The sequence below is a fragment of the Nicotiana tabacum genome, chromosome 8 (assembly GCF_000715075.1).
Source record: "Nicotiana tabacum cultivar K326 chromosome 8, ASM71507v2, whole genome shotgun sequence".
Lineage (NCBI taxonomy): Eukaryota > Viridiplantae > Streptophyta > Magnoliopsida > Solanales > Solanaceae > Nicotiana > Nicotiana tabacum.
The window spans coordinates 207,325,600-207,345,361 of NC_134087.1; the positions used below are offsets into that span (position 1 = coordinate 207,325,600).

The window sequence follows — 19,762 nt, forward strand, 5'->3', positions numbered from 1 at the left end:
ATAAATCAAAACTAACATAAAATAAGATTAAAAAACTTTTATTAATAAAAGTAAGCATAAAATCAAAGAAAATTGAGAGTCGAGAGGTCCATAGTATGTAACGAGATTGACTTTTTAAATTGTAAAATTTATTTAGAAAGCAACATTTAAGATTACTTGTTTATTTTTATACAAATTTTAATTTTTAAGAGTTATTTATTAGGATTTTTTTTAAAGTAAAAAAGAGTCAAATAGACCATATATGGTCTCCGTTTTTCTCCGTTTTACTCTGCTAAACAAAATTATCAAATAAAAATGTTTAAATAGGGATATAAACCCATGAATAATACCTCACTTTAAACACCCTAAATTGCTGGATTACTTCACTCAACTGTGTAATATTTAACCCATATACACAATATAATTATCCGACAAAAAGTGTTCGCTTGAACACTCTTGGCATAGTGTGGCTACGCCACTGGTTTCATATTATCCTACACAAATAATTGAGAATGAATGAGAGGACGTCTTGAAATAACGGTAAAATTATCACCATCTACGAGTTCAAATCATAAACTCAATTACTGTTGTCTATATCACACCTCTTGAGATGTATTCCTTCCCCGAACCCTACGTGAACACAAAATGTTTCGTACACCGAACTGACTTTTTATTTTTTAAAGAACTAGGAATGAGTGGAAGTATATTTATCCTCTTTTAACTCTTTCTACAGGCCCAAGATACCCTACATTAGGTCTAGTTTTAGAGTTGATATAGACCTAAATTTACAGCTAATAAAAGAGTTTGTTTTTTTTCCTATTGTTCATGCTGTTATTGTTAAAGAGCTAAAATCAGAGTGTGTTCATTCATACTGTTGTGGTTAAAGCTATAGCTCAAAGTTGAAAAATGCAAGCACAACTATATTATTGCAGCATGAGATTTATTGATAAGATTTAGAAGCATAAATAGCAATTGCTTTCCAACTTTATCAATTCAGTTAAAAATAAAGATTTAAAGCATTTGCAGCACACACAAGCTGAGATGACATTCATCAACAAAGAAATGTATACTATTTAACCAAACAGAATTCTTCCATTTCGATGCTCTCCTGAATCCTTCTAATCCAAGAAACAACTGCTCCTTCAGCGCGACAACGTTCGGAAGACGAGGTTTCCTCCTCCATTTTCTACACCTGGAAGTGACCACCAAAAACCACTTTCAAATTGTTGAAACTTGCCCCAATAAAAAGGTATACAAGCAGAAAAATGAGTTATAACCATAGTAGCATATGTTCTTGGTACCTACAGTGGGTAACAACAAAGAGGAACAGCAAGCAAACACATGTTTGTGCCAAACTAATTTTCTGGTGTTGGTCGTCGACGCAATCTCCCAAGGCGCCTCCAGGGACCTGACCCTCCATCAGACTGTTCATTGTCGTCATCTCTAGATTCAGTTTCCCCATCATAGGTCTCACCCCAAAGTCTTCTCGAAGGTCGTCTCCTACCAGTTGCCTGAGCCCGAGTCCTTGAGGAGCCTGACCAGCTACTACTACCAGAATTACTCCTAGGTTGGAGAATCCGAACAAAAAGAAAAACAGTCAGCAAACCACCACCCTCATCGAAGGTTAAACTGGTGCTCTCACTTCCCTCTTCTCCAACAGAAGACTGCAATGTACTGAGTAAATCTCCTAAATCTCTCTGCCGCTCCAATCTCCGCCAATTACGCTGCCTCTCTGGGTCAGTTTCTGTAGGCCGTACAAGGGGATGCTCCTGCCTAGCGTGCTTACGCAGATCTGTATATGTGCCACTGAATTCGCATGTCTCGCTAGAGCAGCTTCTTAGTTTTGCATTCATGTACCGACGGGCAGAGTCCACGACAATCCAATCATTTATCTGGCCACGGCAGAGAGGGCATTGCATCTTTTTCTTTTCATGGTTCTCGCAAGACAAGGCACCTAGGGATATAGAACCACCTTCAGTTCTTTCACCTGGCAGATCAGACAGAGCTTCTGTTATCACTGTGGTAGATTCCGCGATAGAAGCTGAAGCTGGGATCTCCACTTGCTGTGTTGCTGTTGCTGAAGCTTCTTCAAATGACTTTTTGAACTGGTCAAAACAATTTGAATGTCTATAGCTTGTATCACACATAAAAGGACGGCAGCCCTTCTCATGAGAAGTGCACAAAAGGAGAATAGCATTATGAGGATGTTCCATACACACTGGGCAACGGGCATCTTCCCAGTCTTTCACATTTTCGTCGTTTTCCAAAGGGTTTTTGAATGACGGTTTTGAGTGACTCGAGCTACAAGTGTAAGGAGAAGCTCTACTCCTATCAAAAGAAACAGACCTATCTCTTCTCTCTTTAGGCATGTTTGTTTCTATATGAATATAGAACAACTGTCAAAGGACAAAAGATAATGTAAGCAATGCTGAAAATAAAAATTCAAGAAAAATCTTCCTGAAAACCAATATAGAAAAAATAACAAGTGTATGCACGCTACAAGTTCAAGGAGTGGTAATAAAGGATAATAGAATTTGTGGGTGTATTCGAAGGACAATATATAAACCAGGAATTAACGAAGAGTCACAACATACATCAGGAATTAACAACACATAGCAGTTAGTGACAGAAAATTGAAGTATGAACTAAGCCAGAACTAAAACATACCCCTAAAATAGTACAACCAACTTTAAAAAAAAAAAATTGACATCATATAACAGTCAACAATCAGCATAGCTTCAAATCCAAAATTAGATGGGAACTCATGAATTCTATGTATCAATTCCTCTATATTCGGGCCCGTCCCCTTCCAATACCAGTAACCAATTTTTCTTTTAAAACAATTAGAGTGTTCTAGACCTAAGATATCTGTTTTTCACGGCTATACCACGACGCTGAGATACAATTTCTAACCAGGCAAACAGATACCTGGCAAGCACCATATCAAATGTAAGTATAACAAAAGAACCTACACCAAAAGATCGAACTATTAGGTATTGCCATCATTTGCTTGTATTGTGCCAAATGCGCCTTATTGGAGTGGATGTTAGTGTAACCATTCCTTCCTGGGATTTTAGGTATATAAAATCCCCTTTTAGTACATCAATCACCATAGTGCCGCACCGATGTACCAATGCACATAGGTCTGCTTCGAGATCTTTGTGGGGACATGAACAACCATTTCAAGCTATCTACTCTCATTTTATTCTTTATGTGTGCTACTTGCATCCTCCATCTGATACTATCATCTCTAAACCATATACCCAAAAAAGTATTTGTGAAAAGTTCCATAAATTTGAACAAGAGCGGACTGCAGCAAAAAACCGCTGGACCACAACGCTTTAGTATTCAATACTCCTTGAATATCTCAGGAACATTAATGTTCCACATTGCCATTAAGTTTGCAAAACATGCAAAGAACATAAGGGAAGCCAGTACTGTCAAGGTGAAAAGGCTCTTTAAGCCAAATGAATTCATCTCCTCCTGAATTTATCCAGAGCCATGAAAAACCATGCTGCATCTAATCCAAATAAAATTGTGCTCGTCGGAAAATCCCATCTGCAGTATGTGTCAACATTGTAACACCCAATAGATATATCTTCACTCTCAGTTAATGAATAGCCATTAATTAGGGTGACAACTCACATATCCTGACCAGATATTGTACATTGTATGGTTCAGGATGCACATAAAATATATGATAACGTCTTTCACAGCAATCTATCTGGCAAGAGCAATCAGTAGATATCAATTCCCCTCAGCCATGCAACTAACAACACAGAAGTTCGGTTTCCCACCAAACTCCTCGGCATAATGCATTTGGGTGAGGTAATCTGATGAAACAGAAGAGAACAATATCCCATGTTTTCACTAGCATCAACCCAAACAGAAGGGAGCATCCACCCTCACATGTGGCTCACCATAAGCAAAAGCCAAAAGTCTACAACATACCGAGGCTTCAAAACTCAACAAAAAAGTCTAAAGCAATCTTTATCTGTCATATTGATACTGTTCCATTTGGGTATATCATTTACTTGCACACCAGAAGTTTATTTCTTCTTCCTCAACTACTACACCTCAATCCCAAACAAGTTGGGTCGGCTATATGAATCCTCACCGACCACATTAGTCTATTTAAACTCTTCTTCCTCAATACACCGATATAAAGTTCAAAACTTGTTACGTTACTCGTGTCAAATACATTTAGTATACCAATTTAATTTATCAAAAGTTTCCAAGTTCCTGTTGTCAAACGAATCTCCTATACCAATTCACTAATCGACCAACAGTTTCGCAGATGATAAAGTAAATATAATCAAAACCAACAAGATTCATCCACCAGGAAACAACCCATACCAACCGACATTCACAGAACAGAACAAATCATTAACAATCATATCATGTGTAATTACCTTATCAACTTAAAACCCAGTGACTATAAGCAAAGATCGGATCAGAAGAAACATAATCAATAATCTATTAGCATTTCTCACTTCCCAACTCCAACATGCTCACAAGTTCGTAACAGATTTCAGCTTGAAACATTTGCTGAAGCACTTCTTCTATTTAAAACCACTACTTCGAATTCAAAGATATCCAGTTTCAATTTAATATATAATAGTTAAACAACCATAACCCTCAATCAAATTTCAGCTCAGAACGTTGATCTCAAGCAATCCACCAATTAAGAATAAAGTCTTTAACAAAACCCAGTTCCAATTCAATACACAAAGCTAAAATCTTTAACAAGTTTCAGCTCAAAACAGTGAATTCAAGCACATATCCAAACAAAAAAAAATCCTAATTTGACCTCAAACACCAAAACCGTTTCCAATTTAAGAGCACGTATCCGATTTAAAAACCCTAATTTCAACTTCAAATACGAAAACCAAATCCAATCTACTGAATATATCATAAAAACAACCAAAACCCACATCTAAAAACCAAGCACTTCTACGATTAAAAAGGCCTAATCTTTACTTCAAACACAAAACTCAATTCAAATTCATCGAACAAACACTAAAACAACGGAAACCCAGATCTAAAAACGAGCTTAAACAATCGATATACAATCAGGAGGCAGTTTAACGCCAAAAATAGCTTAAAAAAACAGATCAAATAAATAAATAAAACTTCGCCGCAAAATTATATTTATCTTCCGTTAACGCTTTACCAGAAGTTTACACAAACCGATCTGAAACACAGCTAACCAAAACTTCTTTCTGATTTGATAGTCTGAAGAAGAAGAAATTTTTTTGAAACCCTAAATGTTGAAATTTTGAAAAGGCTGCAGCTGAGTTGAAGCTGCTCCTTTGACTCTTCGATGAGAATGAAAAGACTACAAAATTTAAAGGGGTAAGGCGGTATTTATATAAAAAAGTAGGGACTTGCTGAGGTGGATGCTGACGTGTCGGAGTAATGTTCGCTCAAATTTTGAACAATTTTTTGAATTCTGAAAATTTTAATAATTTCGTTTCAGGAAAAATTTAATAACGTTGATTGAGTCGGCGCCGTTTTAGTTCTTGTTCTGGAGTTATGGCGCGTAGCGGCACGCGCCGGTTGCCTGATTGAGTTAATTATTATCTGTAGGTATGAATAATAATGTGGTAGAATTATATGGTGAATAATAGTACATGATTTTTAATAATATAATGGTTATTGATTAAGATTGTTTTCTTTAAAAATAATTTTGTTCTAAAATTTGAATTTTAATGTTGAATGTTCATATCGTAATTGTTATTATGTTATTTTTTCCGATGTAAAACAATATGTACTAGATTTTAATAAAAGTTTTGTTGCATAATATATGGCTTCTTTTTTATATTAAAATTGAATAAATTTTGTTAATATATATATAGAGAGGGAAGTTTAATATTTTTGGAAACGGTATGCTGAATTAATAAGCTAAAATTATATAATTAAAAATAATAAGATAGTATAAGTATTATATTAGAAGTCAAACATTATAAATAGTGGGGAAAACTAAAGTTTAATTTTCTCTATTCCTCGAATTAAAGGACCTCCTAAAGGGCAGAGGTAGTGTATTGCTTAGAATTCAAAAGAATTTAGTAGCTTTTGCTTAGATTATATTATTATATTAAAAATTTATTAAATATACATAAATATTTAATTACTAACTCAATAACTAAACGAGTTATGATTTATTGATAAATTTAAAATTCATAAACTATAAATTCTACCGCAAAAATTTATCTTCTTTTGTCTCTTCATCCTTTAAATTTGCCAATCACTTCCACGAAAGAGAAAAAAGAAAATCCTTTTTTTTTTGTGGTCACAGAATGACTGAAAAGTCACTTCGTGATTAAATAATGGCGTAATTTTATCCCCAACAACAAATGCAAGTAACCCGCTTTGCATATGCGATGTGTCATGACACCTTACTTTCTGAGAAGCTCGTTCAAAGTATCTATCACATATTTCTCTTTTCTTTTTTCTTTTTCTTGTTCTTTTCCGGAGATAATGTGAAGACTCAAGATGGCTGAGTTGGTCTAAGGAAACAGTTTTAGGTACTGATCCGAAAGGGCATGGGTTCGAATCCATTCTTGACAATCACCCTTTGATAGCGTGACTCGAGACTCCTGGATCTGCACACAGGGTGCAGGGAGTAATGTGAGTACGCCAACTCAGTAAGTAATAAAAGTAAAGGCAACTGAACGATAAGAAAACACGTAAAACACAACATAATGCTACAACAAAATGGTATAAAACCAGAATAATGCAATAAAACAGTAAAAGCTCGTAAAAACACCTTAGTTCAGTAAAAACCTCTTTAAAACATCTTTTAGTAGTTCAAACGAGTGATGAAAATATGGGGAAAAGGATAGAAACATAAACTAGCCCGCGATGCCTCTGCCCCTCGAATCGGCCTCCAGATGCTCCAAATCTATCCAAAAATAGATTTATACCATCAAAATATGCTAAGGAAACAAAGCTCACTCAAAATTAATCAATTTACATCAAAAATCCCGAAATTGGCCAAACCCGACCTAGGGCCCACGTCTCGGATTCCGATAAAAATTACAAAACTAGAATCCTTACACTCTCACGAGTTCATACATATCAAAGACATCAAAATCCGACCATAAATGACCCCTCAAATCCCTAGATTTAGGTCTCCAATTTTCAAGCCCTCACTTCCAATTTTAGGCTTTAGATTCCACAAATTTCATATTTAATTAGGTAAAAATCATATTAGGATCGAGTATTAAGTCCATAAATCTTACCTCCAAGAGTTTCCCCTTGATTTCCTCTTCAATCCTCCTAAAAAAACTCCAAAATCGCTCAATAATGGTGAAACTTAGACCTAAAATCGCGGAAATGGTCTTTAAAACATTCTGCCCAGCTTTTAAAATTACTTAACCGCGATCGCGAAGCACAAGCTTCACTGACTCCATATTTTACTCTAGGTGAACGCGTCTCTCCTCACGCGAACGCGATATACAGCAGCCTACACCTACGCGATCGCGGACCAGGGACCGCGTCTGCGAAGAACGAATGCGTGGTCAACTTCTGGTACCTTACCCGGACACGACCTACCGCATGCGTTCGCGAACAACATCATTGAAGCCTTACACGATCGCGTCCTCAGCTATGCGATCGCATAGAACAAAATCTCACCCTCGCTGGCTAAGCCTATACGATTGTGCTTCTATGCGATCGTGGAGAACAAACGTCTGCAACAGAACTGAAGCCAAATCTGCAACTCCTCAACCATGCAATTGCTCCATTTAACCACCCGAAACTCACCTGAGGTCCTCGGGACCTCAACCAAACATGCCAACATATCCCATAACGTCATTCAAACTTGTTCTAACCTTCGGAACGCTCAAAACAACATCAAAATACCAACTAACATCGGATTCAAGCCTAAGAATTCCAAAAACTTCCAAATTCCGCTTTCGATCAAAAAGTCTATTAATCATCGCCCGAATGACCTGAAATTTTGCACGCACGTCAAAAATGACACAACAGACCTGTTCCAACTTCCAGAATCCCATTCCGACCCCTATATCAAAATCTCACTTATCAACTGGAAAACGCCAGAATTTCATTTTCGCCAATTCAAGCCTAAATCTTCTCCAGACCTCCAAAGCACATTCCGATCACTCTCCTAAGTTTCAAATCACCTCCCGAAGCTATCCGAACCATCGAAATTCACATCCGATTCCTTTTTCACATAAGTCAACATCCGTTTGACTTTTACAACCTAAGCTTACTCAAAAGAGACTAAGTGTCTCATTCCTTTCCAGAATCTCTTCGAACCGAGCCAACCAACCCAATATCACATATAAGCAAGACAATAAGCAGAAATGGGGGAAACGGAGCTGTAACCCATGAAATGGCCGGCCGGGTCATTACAACAACGTCCTATGACTCGAACAAACTCTGGACAAGTTGTTGAGTCCATAGCTCCACCAAAATGAACACTTTCCTTCAACAAAAATAATATTCTCTTTTATAGAGAATAAGTTGGAGACTTAGATCCCGTTTGTACATAAGATTTTTTCCCTTTTTTAAAAAAAAAATCACTTTTTTTTTAAATTAGCGTTTGTTCATAAAATTTTCAATTTTCACTTGAAGATGCATTTTGGAAATTCTTAAAAATTTGAAAAAATCCAAAAAGTTGTTTTTCAAAATTTTCACTCACAAAACTTCAAAAATAACCTAAAATTATATTCATGTTCAAACACAACTCTAAATTTCAAATATCATTTTCACTTGAAAAAAATTTTCACCCTGTTTTGAGATTTTACAATTCTTATGTCCAAATGCCCACTTACACCTTCTCTTAGCTCTCTTTTTCACAATACCAACCATACCGTTTTCATTATATCATAACACTTTTCTCATTCTCACTACCATATTTTTTTCATCTACAACACAAAAAAGAAATACCACTATTTATAGGTGTAGAATCTCTTCCATGAAATAAATAACAAGATAGTGGGATAATAAAATAGTAGAACATGGGTTGGTGGTTGCAAAATATAAGCTTTAGTGGGTAATAAGTGGTAGATCATGACATTAGTGGTTTTCTGAGTTACACCAAAGTAATGACCACTTTCTTGCCAATTTATAATCACTATCTCACAAAAATAATGCACTTTAATATTATAATTTCAGTATTAAAATGCACTAACACCAACATTCCCCCACTCATCTTAATATCAAAATAAGAGAGTTTACTAGTTGAAGGGAGACTATTATGCATAATGAAGGTGTGCTCTGCATTTAACCTCCACTTAGTAAAACAACGATCTTTATTCCAGAGTTAGTAATAGTCTCAGGCTTGAACTATGACTGCTTAAGGGAAATAAAGTATCACTGCTTACACATAATAATCAAGATGTTGACATGAGCTTTATTAGCCAGTACATTATGGCTTTATGCTATCCCGGTTTTCATGAGTGTTTTTGAGAACTAGCCCAATTCTCAAAGGAAGCGGCCTACTTCCACACTCACATATGTAAAATCTGCCAAGTGTTGCTCCTTTAACTCTAACACCCACTCATACGAGCTACAAATTTTCATTAAGAGTTAATAAAACTCAACCTCGCAAATCATTACAAGATAAATGCACTCACGCCATAGGAATGGAACAATAACAAATATAATAGTACATTTCAAACCAAGCCATCATATGATTCATTCTTCCCATTGAACCAAGTTATAGGATCTCTAGTCCCCAGGTTGTGTTTCCTCATATATGACTTATGAGTTTATGGGCTTCAATCTCATCCCCCTTGATGTACTCTAGACCCTTTCTGTTACCAATGCATTGGTAAGTGGATCTTCAAAATTATCACATATTCAACATCAATTTTACTACTTTTTAAATATTACATAATATTGTGTTTTCTCCTTATAGGTATGAATTTACTTTAGTAATAACGTTTACCAATAGCAGCGATGCTATCACAATGAATTAAAATAGGAAAAATTTTATTTTTCAAAATAAGAAATTTAAAATAATAAATCTCTCAACCAATTCATTTTTTCACTAGTTGAAGCTAAATCAATTAGTTTAGCCTCCATGGTAGAGTTAGCAATTATTATTTTTTAAATTTCCAACAAATAGCACCGGCCACCTATCAAAAATAAAGTGTTTTAATCTGCATCAAAAAATCTTTCAAGTACATCAGGATATTTTTATAAGATAAGCCATAGGTTTTTGTACTAAGTAAATACCTCATCACTCTTGTTATGGCATGCCAATGGTCATTACCTGGCTTGCTTGTAAACTTGCTAAGTACTCCTACTTCGTATGTAATATCAGGCCGAGTACAATCAATCACATATCTCAAGCTTCCAATTAAGCTATCATATTCCTTTTGATTTATCACATTATTGTCACTTTGTACAGGAAAATAAGTGAACATTTAAATCAAAAGGAGTTACATAATATTTGCAATCAATAAAATTATATTTTTCAGAATTTTTTCAATACAATGTGACTGGTTAAGGAAACTCGCATCATATGATTTATTAAATTTTCATTCCAAGAATGAAATTTATCGCACCCAAATCTTTTATGTCAAAATGGCTACTAAGCATGCTTGTAGTTTCTCCAATACCATTCATGTTAGAGCCAAATATTAAAAAATCATCAATATAGAGGCAAACAATTACATGTGAATTATTTCAAGACTTATGATAGATGCACTTATCACACTCTTTTGATTTAATCAACTTTCACTCATGCCTGAATATTCAAACTTTCATTCAAGAATATTTTATTTCTTTTGCCCTCCCCTCCTTTACCCCCACTATTTCTAGAATTATGAAAATTCATAATCATAAATAATATTATTACATAGTCATAAAAATATAAGGTAAATTTTTTTTTCCTTTCCTCCGGTTGAGTTAAGCTAGTAGAAATTTTTTTGCCTTTTCATCTCATAAAGAGAGTGAATTTCTACCTTGATATCCGCTATTTTTTTTCAACTGTATAAAAAATTTGAATATCCTTAAAATTATTGGTGAAATTAAAAGTAATTACAGTTGAAAAATAAGATGAAAAAAATAAAATAAATATTCTTCAGGCTAAGGCACGAATATCTCGCTCTCTTTAAGGAGATTCAAGCCCACTGCGGTAGCATCTTCACCGGTCCAACAGTAATACTCTTGACTTGTCCCCTCCAAGATACAACAGCCCGACAACGTCGTATGACTCGAACAAACTCTGTACAAGTTGTTGAGTCCAAAGCTCCACCAAAATGAACACATTCCTTAAACAAAAATAATATTCTCTTTTATAGAGAATAAGTTGGAGACTTAGACTTCCTCCTTCTCTTAACTCTCTTTTTTACAATACCAACCACACCTTTTTCATGTACATCATAAAACTTTTCTCATTCTCACTATCATATTTTTTTCATCTACAACCCAAGAAAGAAACACCAGTATTTATAGGTGTAGAATCTCTTCCATGAAATAAATAATAAGATAATGGGATAATAAAATAATAGAACATGAGTTGGTGGTTACAAAAAATATAAGCTTTAGTGAGTAATAAGTGGTAGATCATGACATTAGTGGTTTCATGAGTTACACCAAAGTAATGACCACTTTCTTGCCAATTTATAATCACTATCTCACAAGAAATAATGCACTTTAATATTAAAATGCACTAACACCAATATTTAGTCATTTTAAGTTTTTTTTCTTTCTTTTTCTTTTTCTCTTCAATAGAATATATGCGTGATTTAAAACTTATGAGTTAAGAATTTTAGTTCCTTTAAGTTGCTAAATTTTAAATCAATAATTGGTACATATTTATTAAATTTCTTAAGACAAATTGCACTGAATGCGTAATATGCATTCTAGGAGCTCACTCCCCTACAGTACCCGGTAGCTCTTCTCATTTTTTTGGTGGTGGTGTCTGGCCGATTTTGCGCGTACCTCAATATAGCTGTATATCTGTTATTTCTCACCAGTTTAGCTATTAGGTTACTAACTTACTATACATATCAAAGTTTGAACGGATAAAAAGAAATTACCTAATATCTTTTTTTTACTTCTACTGAGATCTAATCATCTAAACCCTGATTTTCAAATTTTGCACCGATTTCATCGTCCATGAGTCCACACCCTTGGTGCCTCCTTACTTTCCTTCATCCCTTTACTTTTTTTCTCTGACCAACTTCCGAATTTTCTTTCATTTTTTAAGTCTTTTTTTAAGCTTTGAGCTGATCCTTTTCTGGTTGTTCATTAGTAAAATCAAACTTATCTCCTTTGGTTTCTTGCAGGAGTCCCCTACACTTTTCGATAAATTTCAGAAAACCTTAGTCCATCTCCTATATCTCCTTTTTCTCTCCTTTGTCTTTTATTCAATGTGCTCATTTTCTTAACATGTTGCATGGTTGATGACATGAACAAATCAAGCTTTGGAAGATCATATATTGAGGGAATTTTGAAAATTATTATATTTGTATATTGAAGTGTCATTAGGAAATACATCCCATATTATCATATAATTAGTGGTGGAGCCAGGATTTTCGCCAAGAAAATGTAATAAACACGTAAAGAAACTAAGGGGATTCAACACTTTATATATACACATAAAAAAAAATTAACTTTATATATAGAGTATAATTTTTCAGTGAAGAGATATAGATGAACCTCCCTCGCCACTCTAGCTCTGCCCATGCATGTAATAACCAGTTGAAATCATACCGATATAATGGAACATGCTTTTTGTTTTGGCTATCTATTATTGGCCTAAGCTTACGGGGCCTTTAAGCTTTCATCAATAGGTCTTATGCTATGCGAATTTAAATTTATTGAAATCTTAATGCAACAATAATAACAACAAATCTTATTCTACCTAATATTTCCTAACTAGTAAAGGTAAAGAGATTGTTTCAATCTTAAAATCTTAGTGCGAATAGCAGATATCAGGTAGAAAACCAAAACAAAAAGAATCTAGTGTTGATATATGAACTGAATGGGACCTGTAACGCACATGGTCAATAAAAATAAAATTAAGGAAACTCAAGGAAAGTCTCAAAAGAGACGCCAGGTCGACAAACAAGCAATTGTGACAAATAAGGGATAGCCACGAGTAAACAGCTGACAATCTTTATTGACCAAGGAAGGAAAACGAGGAACCACATAGGACCTAGTATTATTTTCGACACAGAGTCCAAATATTTAGATAAAAGAAAACACATAATTTCAACAAATATTAGATTCTAAACCTATAATTTTAAAAGTACAGTGAGTTTACCCTAATTTTTTTTTGAAATTTAAAGATTGTACTCGACAAGTTTTTTAAAGATTGAACTCGACAAGTTTAAGTCCTGAATTCGCCTCTAATTAGTTGTAGAAGAGCGTGCGACTAAACTGAATAAATAAACTTGCATAGGCTCTACAATTCTTAGGAAGCTAGTTAGTTTTGGTTGTTTCAACAAGCAAACTTTTGAAAGCATGAAGGAAACCAAAGCTGGAAATATAAAATCTCAACAGCTAAAGGAAATTAACAGTCCATATAAACGAAACTAGCTGCTAAAAATTGACCATTTGCTCTCTGGTTTAAACTAAATAGTGAACATTGAAAGGTCAAACACACATTTCCCATTACATTAGTTAACTTAAAACATATGAACTAAAATGTCTTAAAGAGCAAAAGATCAGTAAGGATAGTGATATTTTAGTCTTTGATAACAAATCCTACACATCTGAAAAGACAGCCTAAAACATGACAATGGCTATGATCAAACAGTTATATATACCAAATAGCCAAAGAAGACAAAAGGCAAAAGTAAGGAAAAGGGAAGATTATGATCAAGTATAAACAAACACATTTGAGACTGGACGGGCGACTAACCAAATAGAAGAGACTTTGCCCAAGTGAGCTCTCAGGAGAGAACAAAATTGCAAGTACTAAGTATCAGATACAGAATAAAGATTAAAGAAAGTTTCTTCAAGATGGCAAACTTAAAAAGATAGAATACTTTGTCCATTACATTGGTTCAACAGCATTCACCAGAAAAAGAAATGGTATGTGATATCAAAAAACTACAAATCTAACTTAGAAAAAGAGAAGGTGAGAAAGAATGAATAGTAGACAAAAGTCAACCTCTCCTTCCCCTACCTCTTCCCCTTCCCCTTCCCCTTCCTCTTCCCCTACCTCTTCCTCTAAAACCTGTTGTACCATAATCTCTAGCATCATCTCTTTCAAATGTGAACATGCTCATTCTAATATTCTCTGCCTCCGTCGTTGTACCATCTTGTTGTTCCTGAAAATTGGTATAAGAACTATATCAAATGGCACTTCCCAGTAAACTCTGGTGAAATATATGTCAATATAACTCTATCTGACCTTTAAGAACGATTATTGTTCACATGGACTTTGGAGACATTATTACCAATCTTATAGGCAAGAGGAATTTTATAACATGTTTTTTGCTTCAACGGGTACACCTCAAAGCAGTCATATTCACAGAAATTATAAATTTGGTTGTAACTGAATAAATATAAGCAATAACCTTTTCTAGTAAGTGGATTATTGACAATTCTCGACCGAGGCTTGATCTTCCTTTCATAATTTAAAGGGGGCATATAGAGACCACATTATGAAAATATGGGTTAGATGCCACTATTTTTTGAATATTGACAAAAATATATTCTTACGTGAATATCTTCCAAATCTAATTGCTGTTGCAGCTGCCTTGCAAGTTCTTCATCTTGGCTTACATCAGGAAAATCATGCGTTGCAGAAAGATTAGCACCAGTTTTTCTCCTTTCCCATTCATCTAGGGTAAGGACCTCTGTCTCGTCCTCTCTTCCCCTTCCCCTGAATCTTTGCCCTCTTGAACGATGACCACCACGAGGAGGCTGACTCATTTTCTGCAGTAGTTTTTGTGCAGCTGCTTGGTTTTGGACAGGGACTGCTTCAACCACTGTTAGACAAAGATATGAAGGCCAGGGTGAAACGAACTTTGATAAACAGTGAAATTAAAACTTTGGTTTTCTTGAAAGGACATGCAACATTGAAATTCAGGATGTATTAAGAGAATGCAGCAAGTAGTTCCATTAGAGAGCAATTTGACAAGTAGGCTACACCTTCCTTTGGCCTTGATTCGGAGGTGCTTGGCTTTTCTTCATTCCTTTCAATCTGAACAGCTGGCTTCAGTTCATTACCCACACTCTCTCTCCTTAAGTCACGGTTCTGGTGTCTATGCATTATAGAACTTTGAGCTTTTTCTGCAGAAGTCAGACAGGCACTTTTACCAAATGAGACAGAACCGTCTTCACACCATAGGAGTATCGAGAAGAGATATATTTGATTTGGTAATATTGAAGGAAAAATCAACACGCTCTAAATAACTGTAATATACATATATGAAGAAAGCAAGGTTACATCCCACCCTCCCTCCCCAAACAAAAACATTCATTGCCTTGTGCAGATCACCTAATAAGAGGTACTATCATTTAAAGATGGCATGTCAGACCCCATGTTAAAAATCTAAGTTCAGGATCACCAGATATCTAATATATATTGTCAAATCAAAAGTGTCACGCCTCTGACCAGAATATATCTTCTGCTGAGAAAGGTGTTTATGCAAAGCTCCAATCTGCAACTTTTCAAATGGTGGTGGACCAGCAGTTCCATCCTCATGTGCTTGTTTCAAGGTTGAACGGGAGAAACCTGAATATTTCTTGTTCATCTGCCATTCCTCGTAAAGTGAACTAACACTACCTCCTAAAACAGTAATTGTTTTGGCATTCAAACACACAATACCACTGTGCACTATAGCTTTGTTTTCCAAGCGCACCTGAAAAGCAGAACATTTACAAAAGAGGACTCATTGTTAATGAGAACTGTTCAGCACATCTTATTATACTACCAACAAACAGGACAGTCATGAGTTGGAATTTTTATAACCGGAATTAGATATAAATTACAGCCATAAGTTGGTTGCCTCTGATGAGCTTTTAAATATCTATGTTTATATGTCAAAAATTGTACCAATAACCAGCAGGAATCAAGAATAACATAATTTAGGACTAATTCTTTGTAAGAACGATTAAAAATAGTAACAATGAGAGATACATATTTTCAGTATGCCACGAGCCAATAGGATGTATATTAGAATGTTACCTGTCTACTATGAGTTTTCTATCAAATTGTCATAGCGAAAGGGATTACCTTAGTGCCAGGAACAACATCATCAGGAATTGAAGGTATATGAGAGTACTCTACAGCAGTTATTTCAGAGTGCCCATCACTGAGCTTTAATCTAAGTAGACGCCGATTGTTAGAATTTCCAGAGCTCTCAGCCATTTTACTTCGGGATATATCTCGGACAGAAGATATCTGCTCAAGAGCATGTACAACATGGAGACATAAGAACGAAAGAAGCTCAGCGTAGAAGTTCACAAGTCCAGTGCAAAATTTTAAAAAGTTTAGTTACATTGTGTGTGAGAGAGAGAAAAATGTAAAAAGGAAATAACTCAAATCTCATGAGTCATGATTAATGGGTAATTATGAATGTCATATGCTATGACTATCAGTTTTTGACCTTTGTCTACAATAATGATTTCATAAACATATAATATATTCCAAATAAAATTGAATAACAACTCTAGTCTCCATACCTAGCTCTCAGAGGCAGATCCAAAATTTAGAGACAATGGACGCAGACTGTAATAAACCTGTTTTGACATGCATATAGCCCCATGAATTGTATTATCTCTACAAAATTTCAAGCATGATGACATTTATGTCTTGCATTGACACATTATAGACAACTTCACAAAACTACAGCAAGACAGATGACAAATTCTTCAAACTTTTAAAGCAATAAATCCTTATTTCCACTTTAATTCATGCCATCAATTAAAGCATCTACTCCCTCATGCAGTTTTAATTAAAATTTCTTTCAGCTCGAACCTATTTACATTCAGCAACAACTACTCCCTCATGAATACTCACTAACTCTACCTGTGTGAGCTTGCTCACATTGCTGGTCGGCTGGATGAGGGTTGCTGAACGTTGGAAACCAGCGTAAAACTAATCAATTTATCAATTTCACGATTAATCCTCGAACGTTGGAAGGGGAGCCTTGGCGTAACTGGTAAAGTTACTACCATGTGACCAGGAGTTCACGGGTTCGAGCCGTGGAAACAGCCTCTTGCAAAAATACATGGTAAGGCTGTGTACAATAGACCCTTGTGGTCCGGCCCTTCCCTGGACCCCGCGCATAGCGGGAGCTTAGTGCACCGGGCTGCCTTTTTTATACAAAAAAGAAGACCATCCTGATTCTAACTCACTGACTCTAAATACTGAACCGGCCTCACAGCAACAATCATTTGGCTACTAACACTAACATCCATTATGTACAGAACATGATGCAAATACACACGCGCACACACACACACACACACACACACACACACACATACATACATACAAATTCATTATGCAACAAAAACATGTAAAGAGAATTTAAAAAAGAAGAAGGAATAATTACTTGAAGGACTTTAGGGCCTGGGAGATGAGAGGATTTACGGAGAGTAGAAAAGTCGGGCAAAGATTTCCCACCGATGGATCGCAAGTCCATGTTTACGAGCTCCGATTCAATTGAATCAACGGTGTATGACGACGACGACGATTGACCTGCAATGAGTGAATTTACTTCATTGACATCGCGGAAACACCAGCCTCTGGTCGTTAGGGTTTCTAGCAAATACTGTGATGAAGAGGAAGAAGAGGAATGTGGTTTCTCCATTTTAGCGCCTATTAGGTGTTTGATGTTTGAACTGAGAGAACCTCGGCCGTTTTGGGAGTGGGATATGGGGAAGCGCAATTTTGACCAGAATTTTTATTTATAAGTTGAATTGGAAGTTTTTTTTTTTGAACAACAAGGATAATATATTAATAACTAGTTGTCAAGTTTAGACATATTACAAACCAAACTACTGCAGTTGGCACCTACATATGAACTACTGCCTTCTATGGCATCATCATTCCCTAGAGCAGCCAACCTAGTGCATACATGAGTAGAAGTAAATTTTACACAAGAAAATCCCTCCAGGTCCCTTTGATATTGTTCCATTGCCGGTTGAGAAGGTGTTGCAAACAGACATAGCTTATTTATGTTAGACTGCATGAGTACTTTCCTAGCCAAAACATGTGCCACTGCATTCCCTTGCCTGAAGCTATGTTTGAGGGTTACATGTCCCTTCTGTCTCGCTTGCTGCATTAACCACCTACAATTATTAATTAAGGTAGCGTAAGTCGGGTGATTATGTTATAGCATGTTCATTACTTCTGATGCATCCGTCTCTATTTCCACTGAAAATAGGTTGTGATCTATAATTATTTGGAGGCCTTCCTGGAGGATTTGGAGTTGAAAGTCATTATCCGCTGGCCTGCACTGTTTCGTAACACTCCACCAATACCACCTTGGCATTTATTATTGTTGAAGGCCCCATCTATATTAAGCTTGAGTCAGCCCTTTGGTGGTTTATGCCAAGTTATCTTAATGGCTTTGTGGATGGAGTTTGTTATTGCTTTTTCAGTCATGAGTTTGTATTCTAGAGATTGTTTGATGATTATGGGCCATTCTAGATTGCAAGAGGTGTTGTTATGGTTGTTGTGATTTCTATTTTTCCATATATTCCATAACACGAAGGGGAACACTTCTCCCCAATTAAGATAATAGTGTGAGAAGTTAGTGTTATCTTGTCTAATGTAATCAAGCCAATGAGTATTGGTGTTGACAGTGTTGTAGTTGATTCCATAGGTGCACCATAATGTGCTAATCATGTTGCAATTCCAAAATATGTGGTATATAGTTTCCTCATCTTGTTTACATGTTGGAAAAAGCGTATCAATGTTGATACCTATTCTAAATAGGTATGATCTATTGGGAAATCTATCATGGTAGCACTTCCAAATAAAGATTTTTATCTTGTTTCAGCAGTATAATTTCCAAATCCAACTAAAATCATTTTTTATCTTTTCCTCATTGTTAATAATTTGATAGCACGACGCGGTCGAGAATAAGCCATTAGAAGAAAGGCTGCAAATGTTGTTAATGTTTGAATTGTGGGCCTTAGGAATTATGATCACATTAATATTATCGTCTATTTGAGTAGGAAGTTCGAATGATATTTTTGTTAAAGTCCATTGGCTTTCCTTCCTAATTTTATTAAAAGTAAGCTTGTCCTCATTTTTTGTTAGGGGACATGCTATGGCCTTTCTAAGGCTCATCACATTTGGTATCCAGTTGGAATCCCAAATATTTAAATTTGTTTTGTTGTTTATACCCCTCTTGTACTTAAATTGCACTAGTACCAATCTTTTAGGATGCTTTTTCATATGAATGAGTTTAAAGATTTCCCCCTAGCGTTTGCGTATTTACTAGAAACTATCCTTGTCCATAGGGAGTTTGTATTATCTATCATTCTCCAGGCTAAGCTTGTTAGAAGAGTTATGTTTTTGCTTTTTGCTTTTCTTATTCCCAACCCCTCCATGCATTTATCCTTTGTAATGGTGTTCCAATTAATAAGATGCATTTTGCGCTTATCTGGAGAGGAGTTCTATAAGAAGTCTCGTTGGACTTTATCTATTTCCTTAAGAGTTTTTGTTGGCAATAGAAAGTATTGCATAACGTGGTTTGGGATGCTATTGAGGGTAGAGGAGGCTAGTGTACATCTTCCAGCAGTATTAAGCCACTTTACTTTCCAGCTTCCTAATTTGCTTCTCATTTTGTCGATCACAAACTGGTAGTCTTTTGGTTTGGGGTTGGAG

General features: G+C 35.6%; 2 protein-coding genes across 6 annotated transcripts; both read right to left on the reverse strand.

Moving 5' to 3' along the window:
• Window positions 1-902: 902 nt before the first annotated feature.
• On the reverse strand, window positions 903-5,322 carry LOC107818335 (uncharacterized). 4 transcript variants are annotated; one of them, XM_016644328.2, is made up of 3 exons: window positions 5,153-5,322; window positions 1,285-2,375; window positions 903-1,171 (listed from the first exon to the last, which is right to left on the reverse strand). In XM_016644328.2, the coding sequence occupies exon 2, from the start codon at window positions 2,346-2,348 to the stop codon at window positions 1,335-1,337; it is 1,014 nt and encodes a 337-aa protein (XP_016499814.1). In that variant the 5' UTR covers window positions 2,349-2,375; window positions 5,153-5,322; the 3' UTR covers window positions 903-1,171; window positions 1,285-1,334. The 4 variants fall into 4 exon arrangements, with proteins under 4 accessions (XP_016499814.1, XP_016499816.1, XP_075076206.1 ...); XM_016644330.2 differs by having other exon boundaries at window positions 1,281-2,375; window positions 5,153-5,321; XM_075220105.1 differs by having other exon boundaries at window positions 1,281-2,375; window positions 2,952-5,319.
• An 8,581-nt stretch (window positions 5,323-13,903) lies between these two features.
• Window positions 13,904-18,525, reverse strand: LOC107818336 (uncharacterized). 2 transcript variants are annotated; one of them, XM_016644332.2, is made up of 7 exons: window positions 17,478-17,616; window positions 16,603-16,659; window positions 16,154-16,321; window positions 15,533-15,779; window positions 15,067-15,207; window positions 14,635-14,903; window positions 13,904-14,240 (listed from the first exon to the last, which is right to left on the reverse strand). In XM_016644332.2, the coding sequence occupies exons 3-7, from the start codon at window positions 16,286-16,288 to the stop codon at window positions 14,076-14,078; spliced, it is 957 nt and encodes a 318-aa protein (XP_016499818.1). In that variant the 5' UTR covers window positions 16,289-16,321; window positions 16,603-16,659; window positions 17,478-17,616; the 3' UTR covers window positions 13,904-14,075. The 2 variants fall into 2 exon arrangements, with proteins under 2 accessions (XP_016499818.1, XP_016499817.1); XM_016644331.2 differs by lacking the exon at window positions 16,603-16,659 and having other exon boundaries at window positions 17,478-18,525.
• Between the last annotated feature and the right edge of the window lie 1,237 nt (window positions 18,526-19,762).

Bases quoted from the DNA above. Each gene is read 5' to 3' on its own strand.
- LOC107818336 (XM_016644331.2), bottom strand. From the start codon at position 17,735: ATGGAGAAACCACATTCCTCTTCTTCCTCTTCATCACAGTATTTGCTA. The intron at 15,780-16,153 runs GTAATCCCTTTC...TCTGCTTTTCAG, and splicing joins ATGTTGTTCCTGGCACTAAG to GTGCGCTTGGAAAACAAAGC. The intron at 15,208-15,532 runs GTCAGAGGCGTG...TGACTTCTGCAG, and splicing joins TCAGCAGAAGATATATTCTG to AAAAAGCTCAAAGTTCTATA.
- LOC107818335 (XM_016644328.2), bottom strand. From the start codon at position 2,348: ATGCCTAAAGAGAGAAGAGATAGGTCTGTTTCTTTTGATAGGAGTAGA.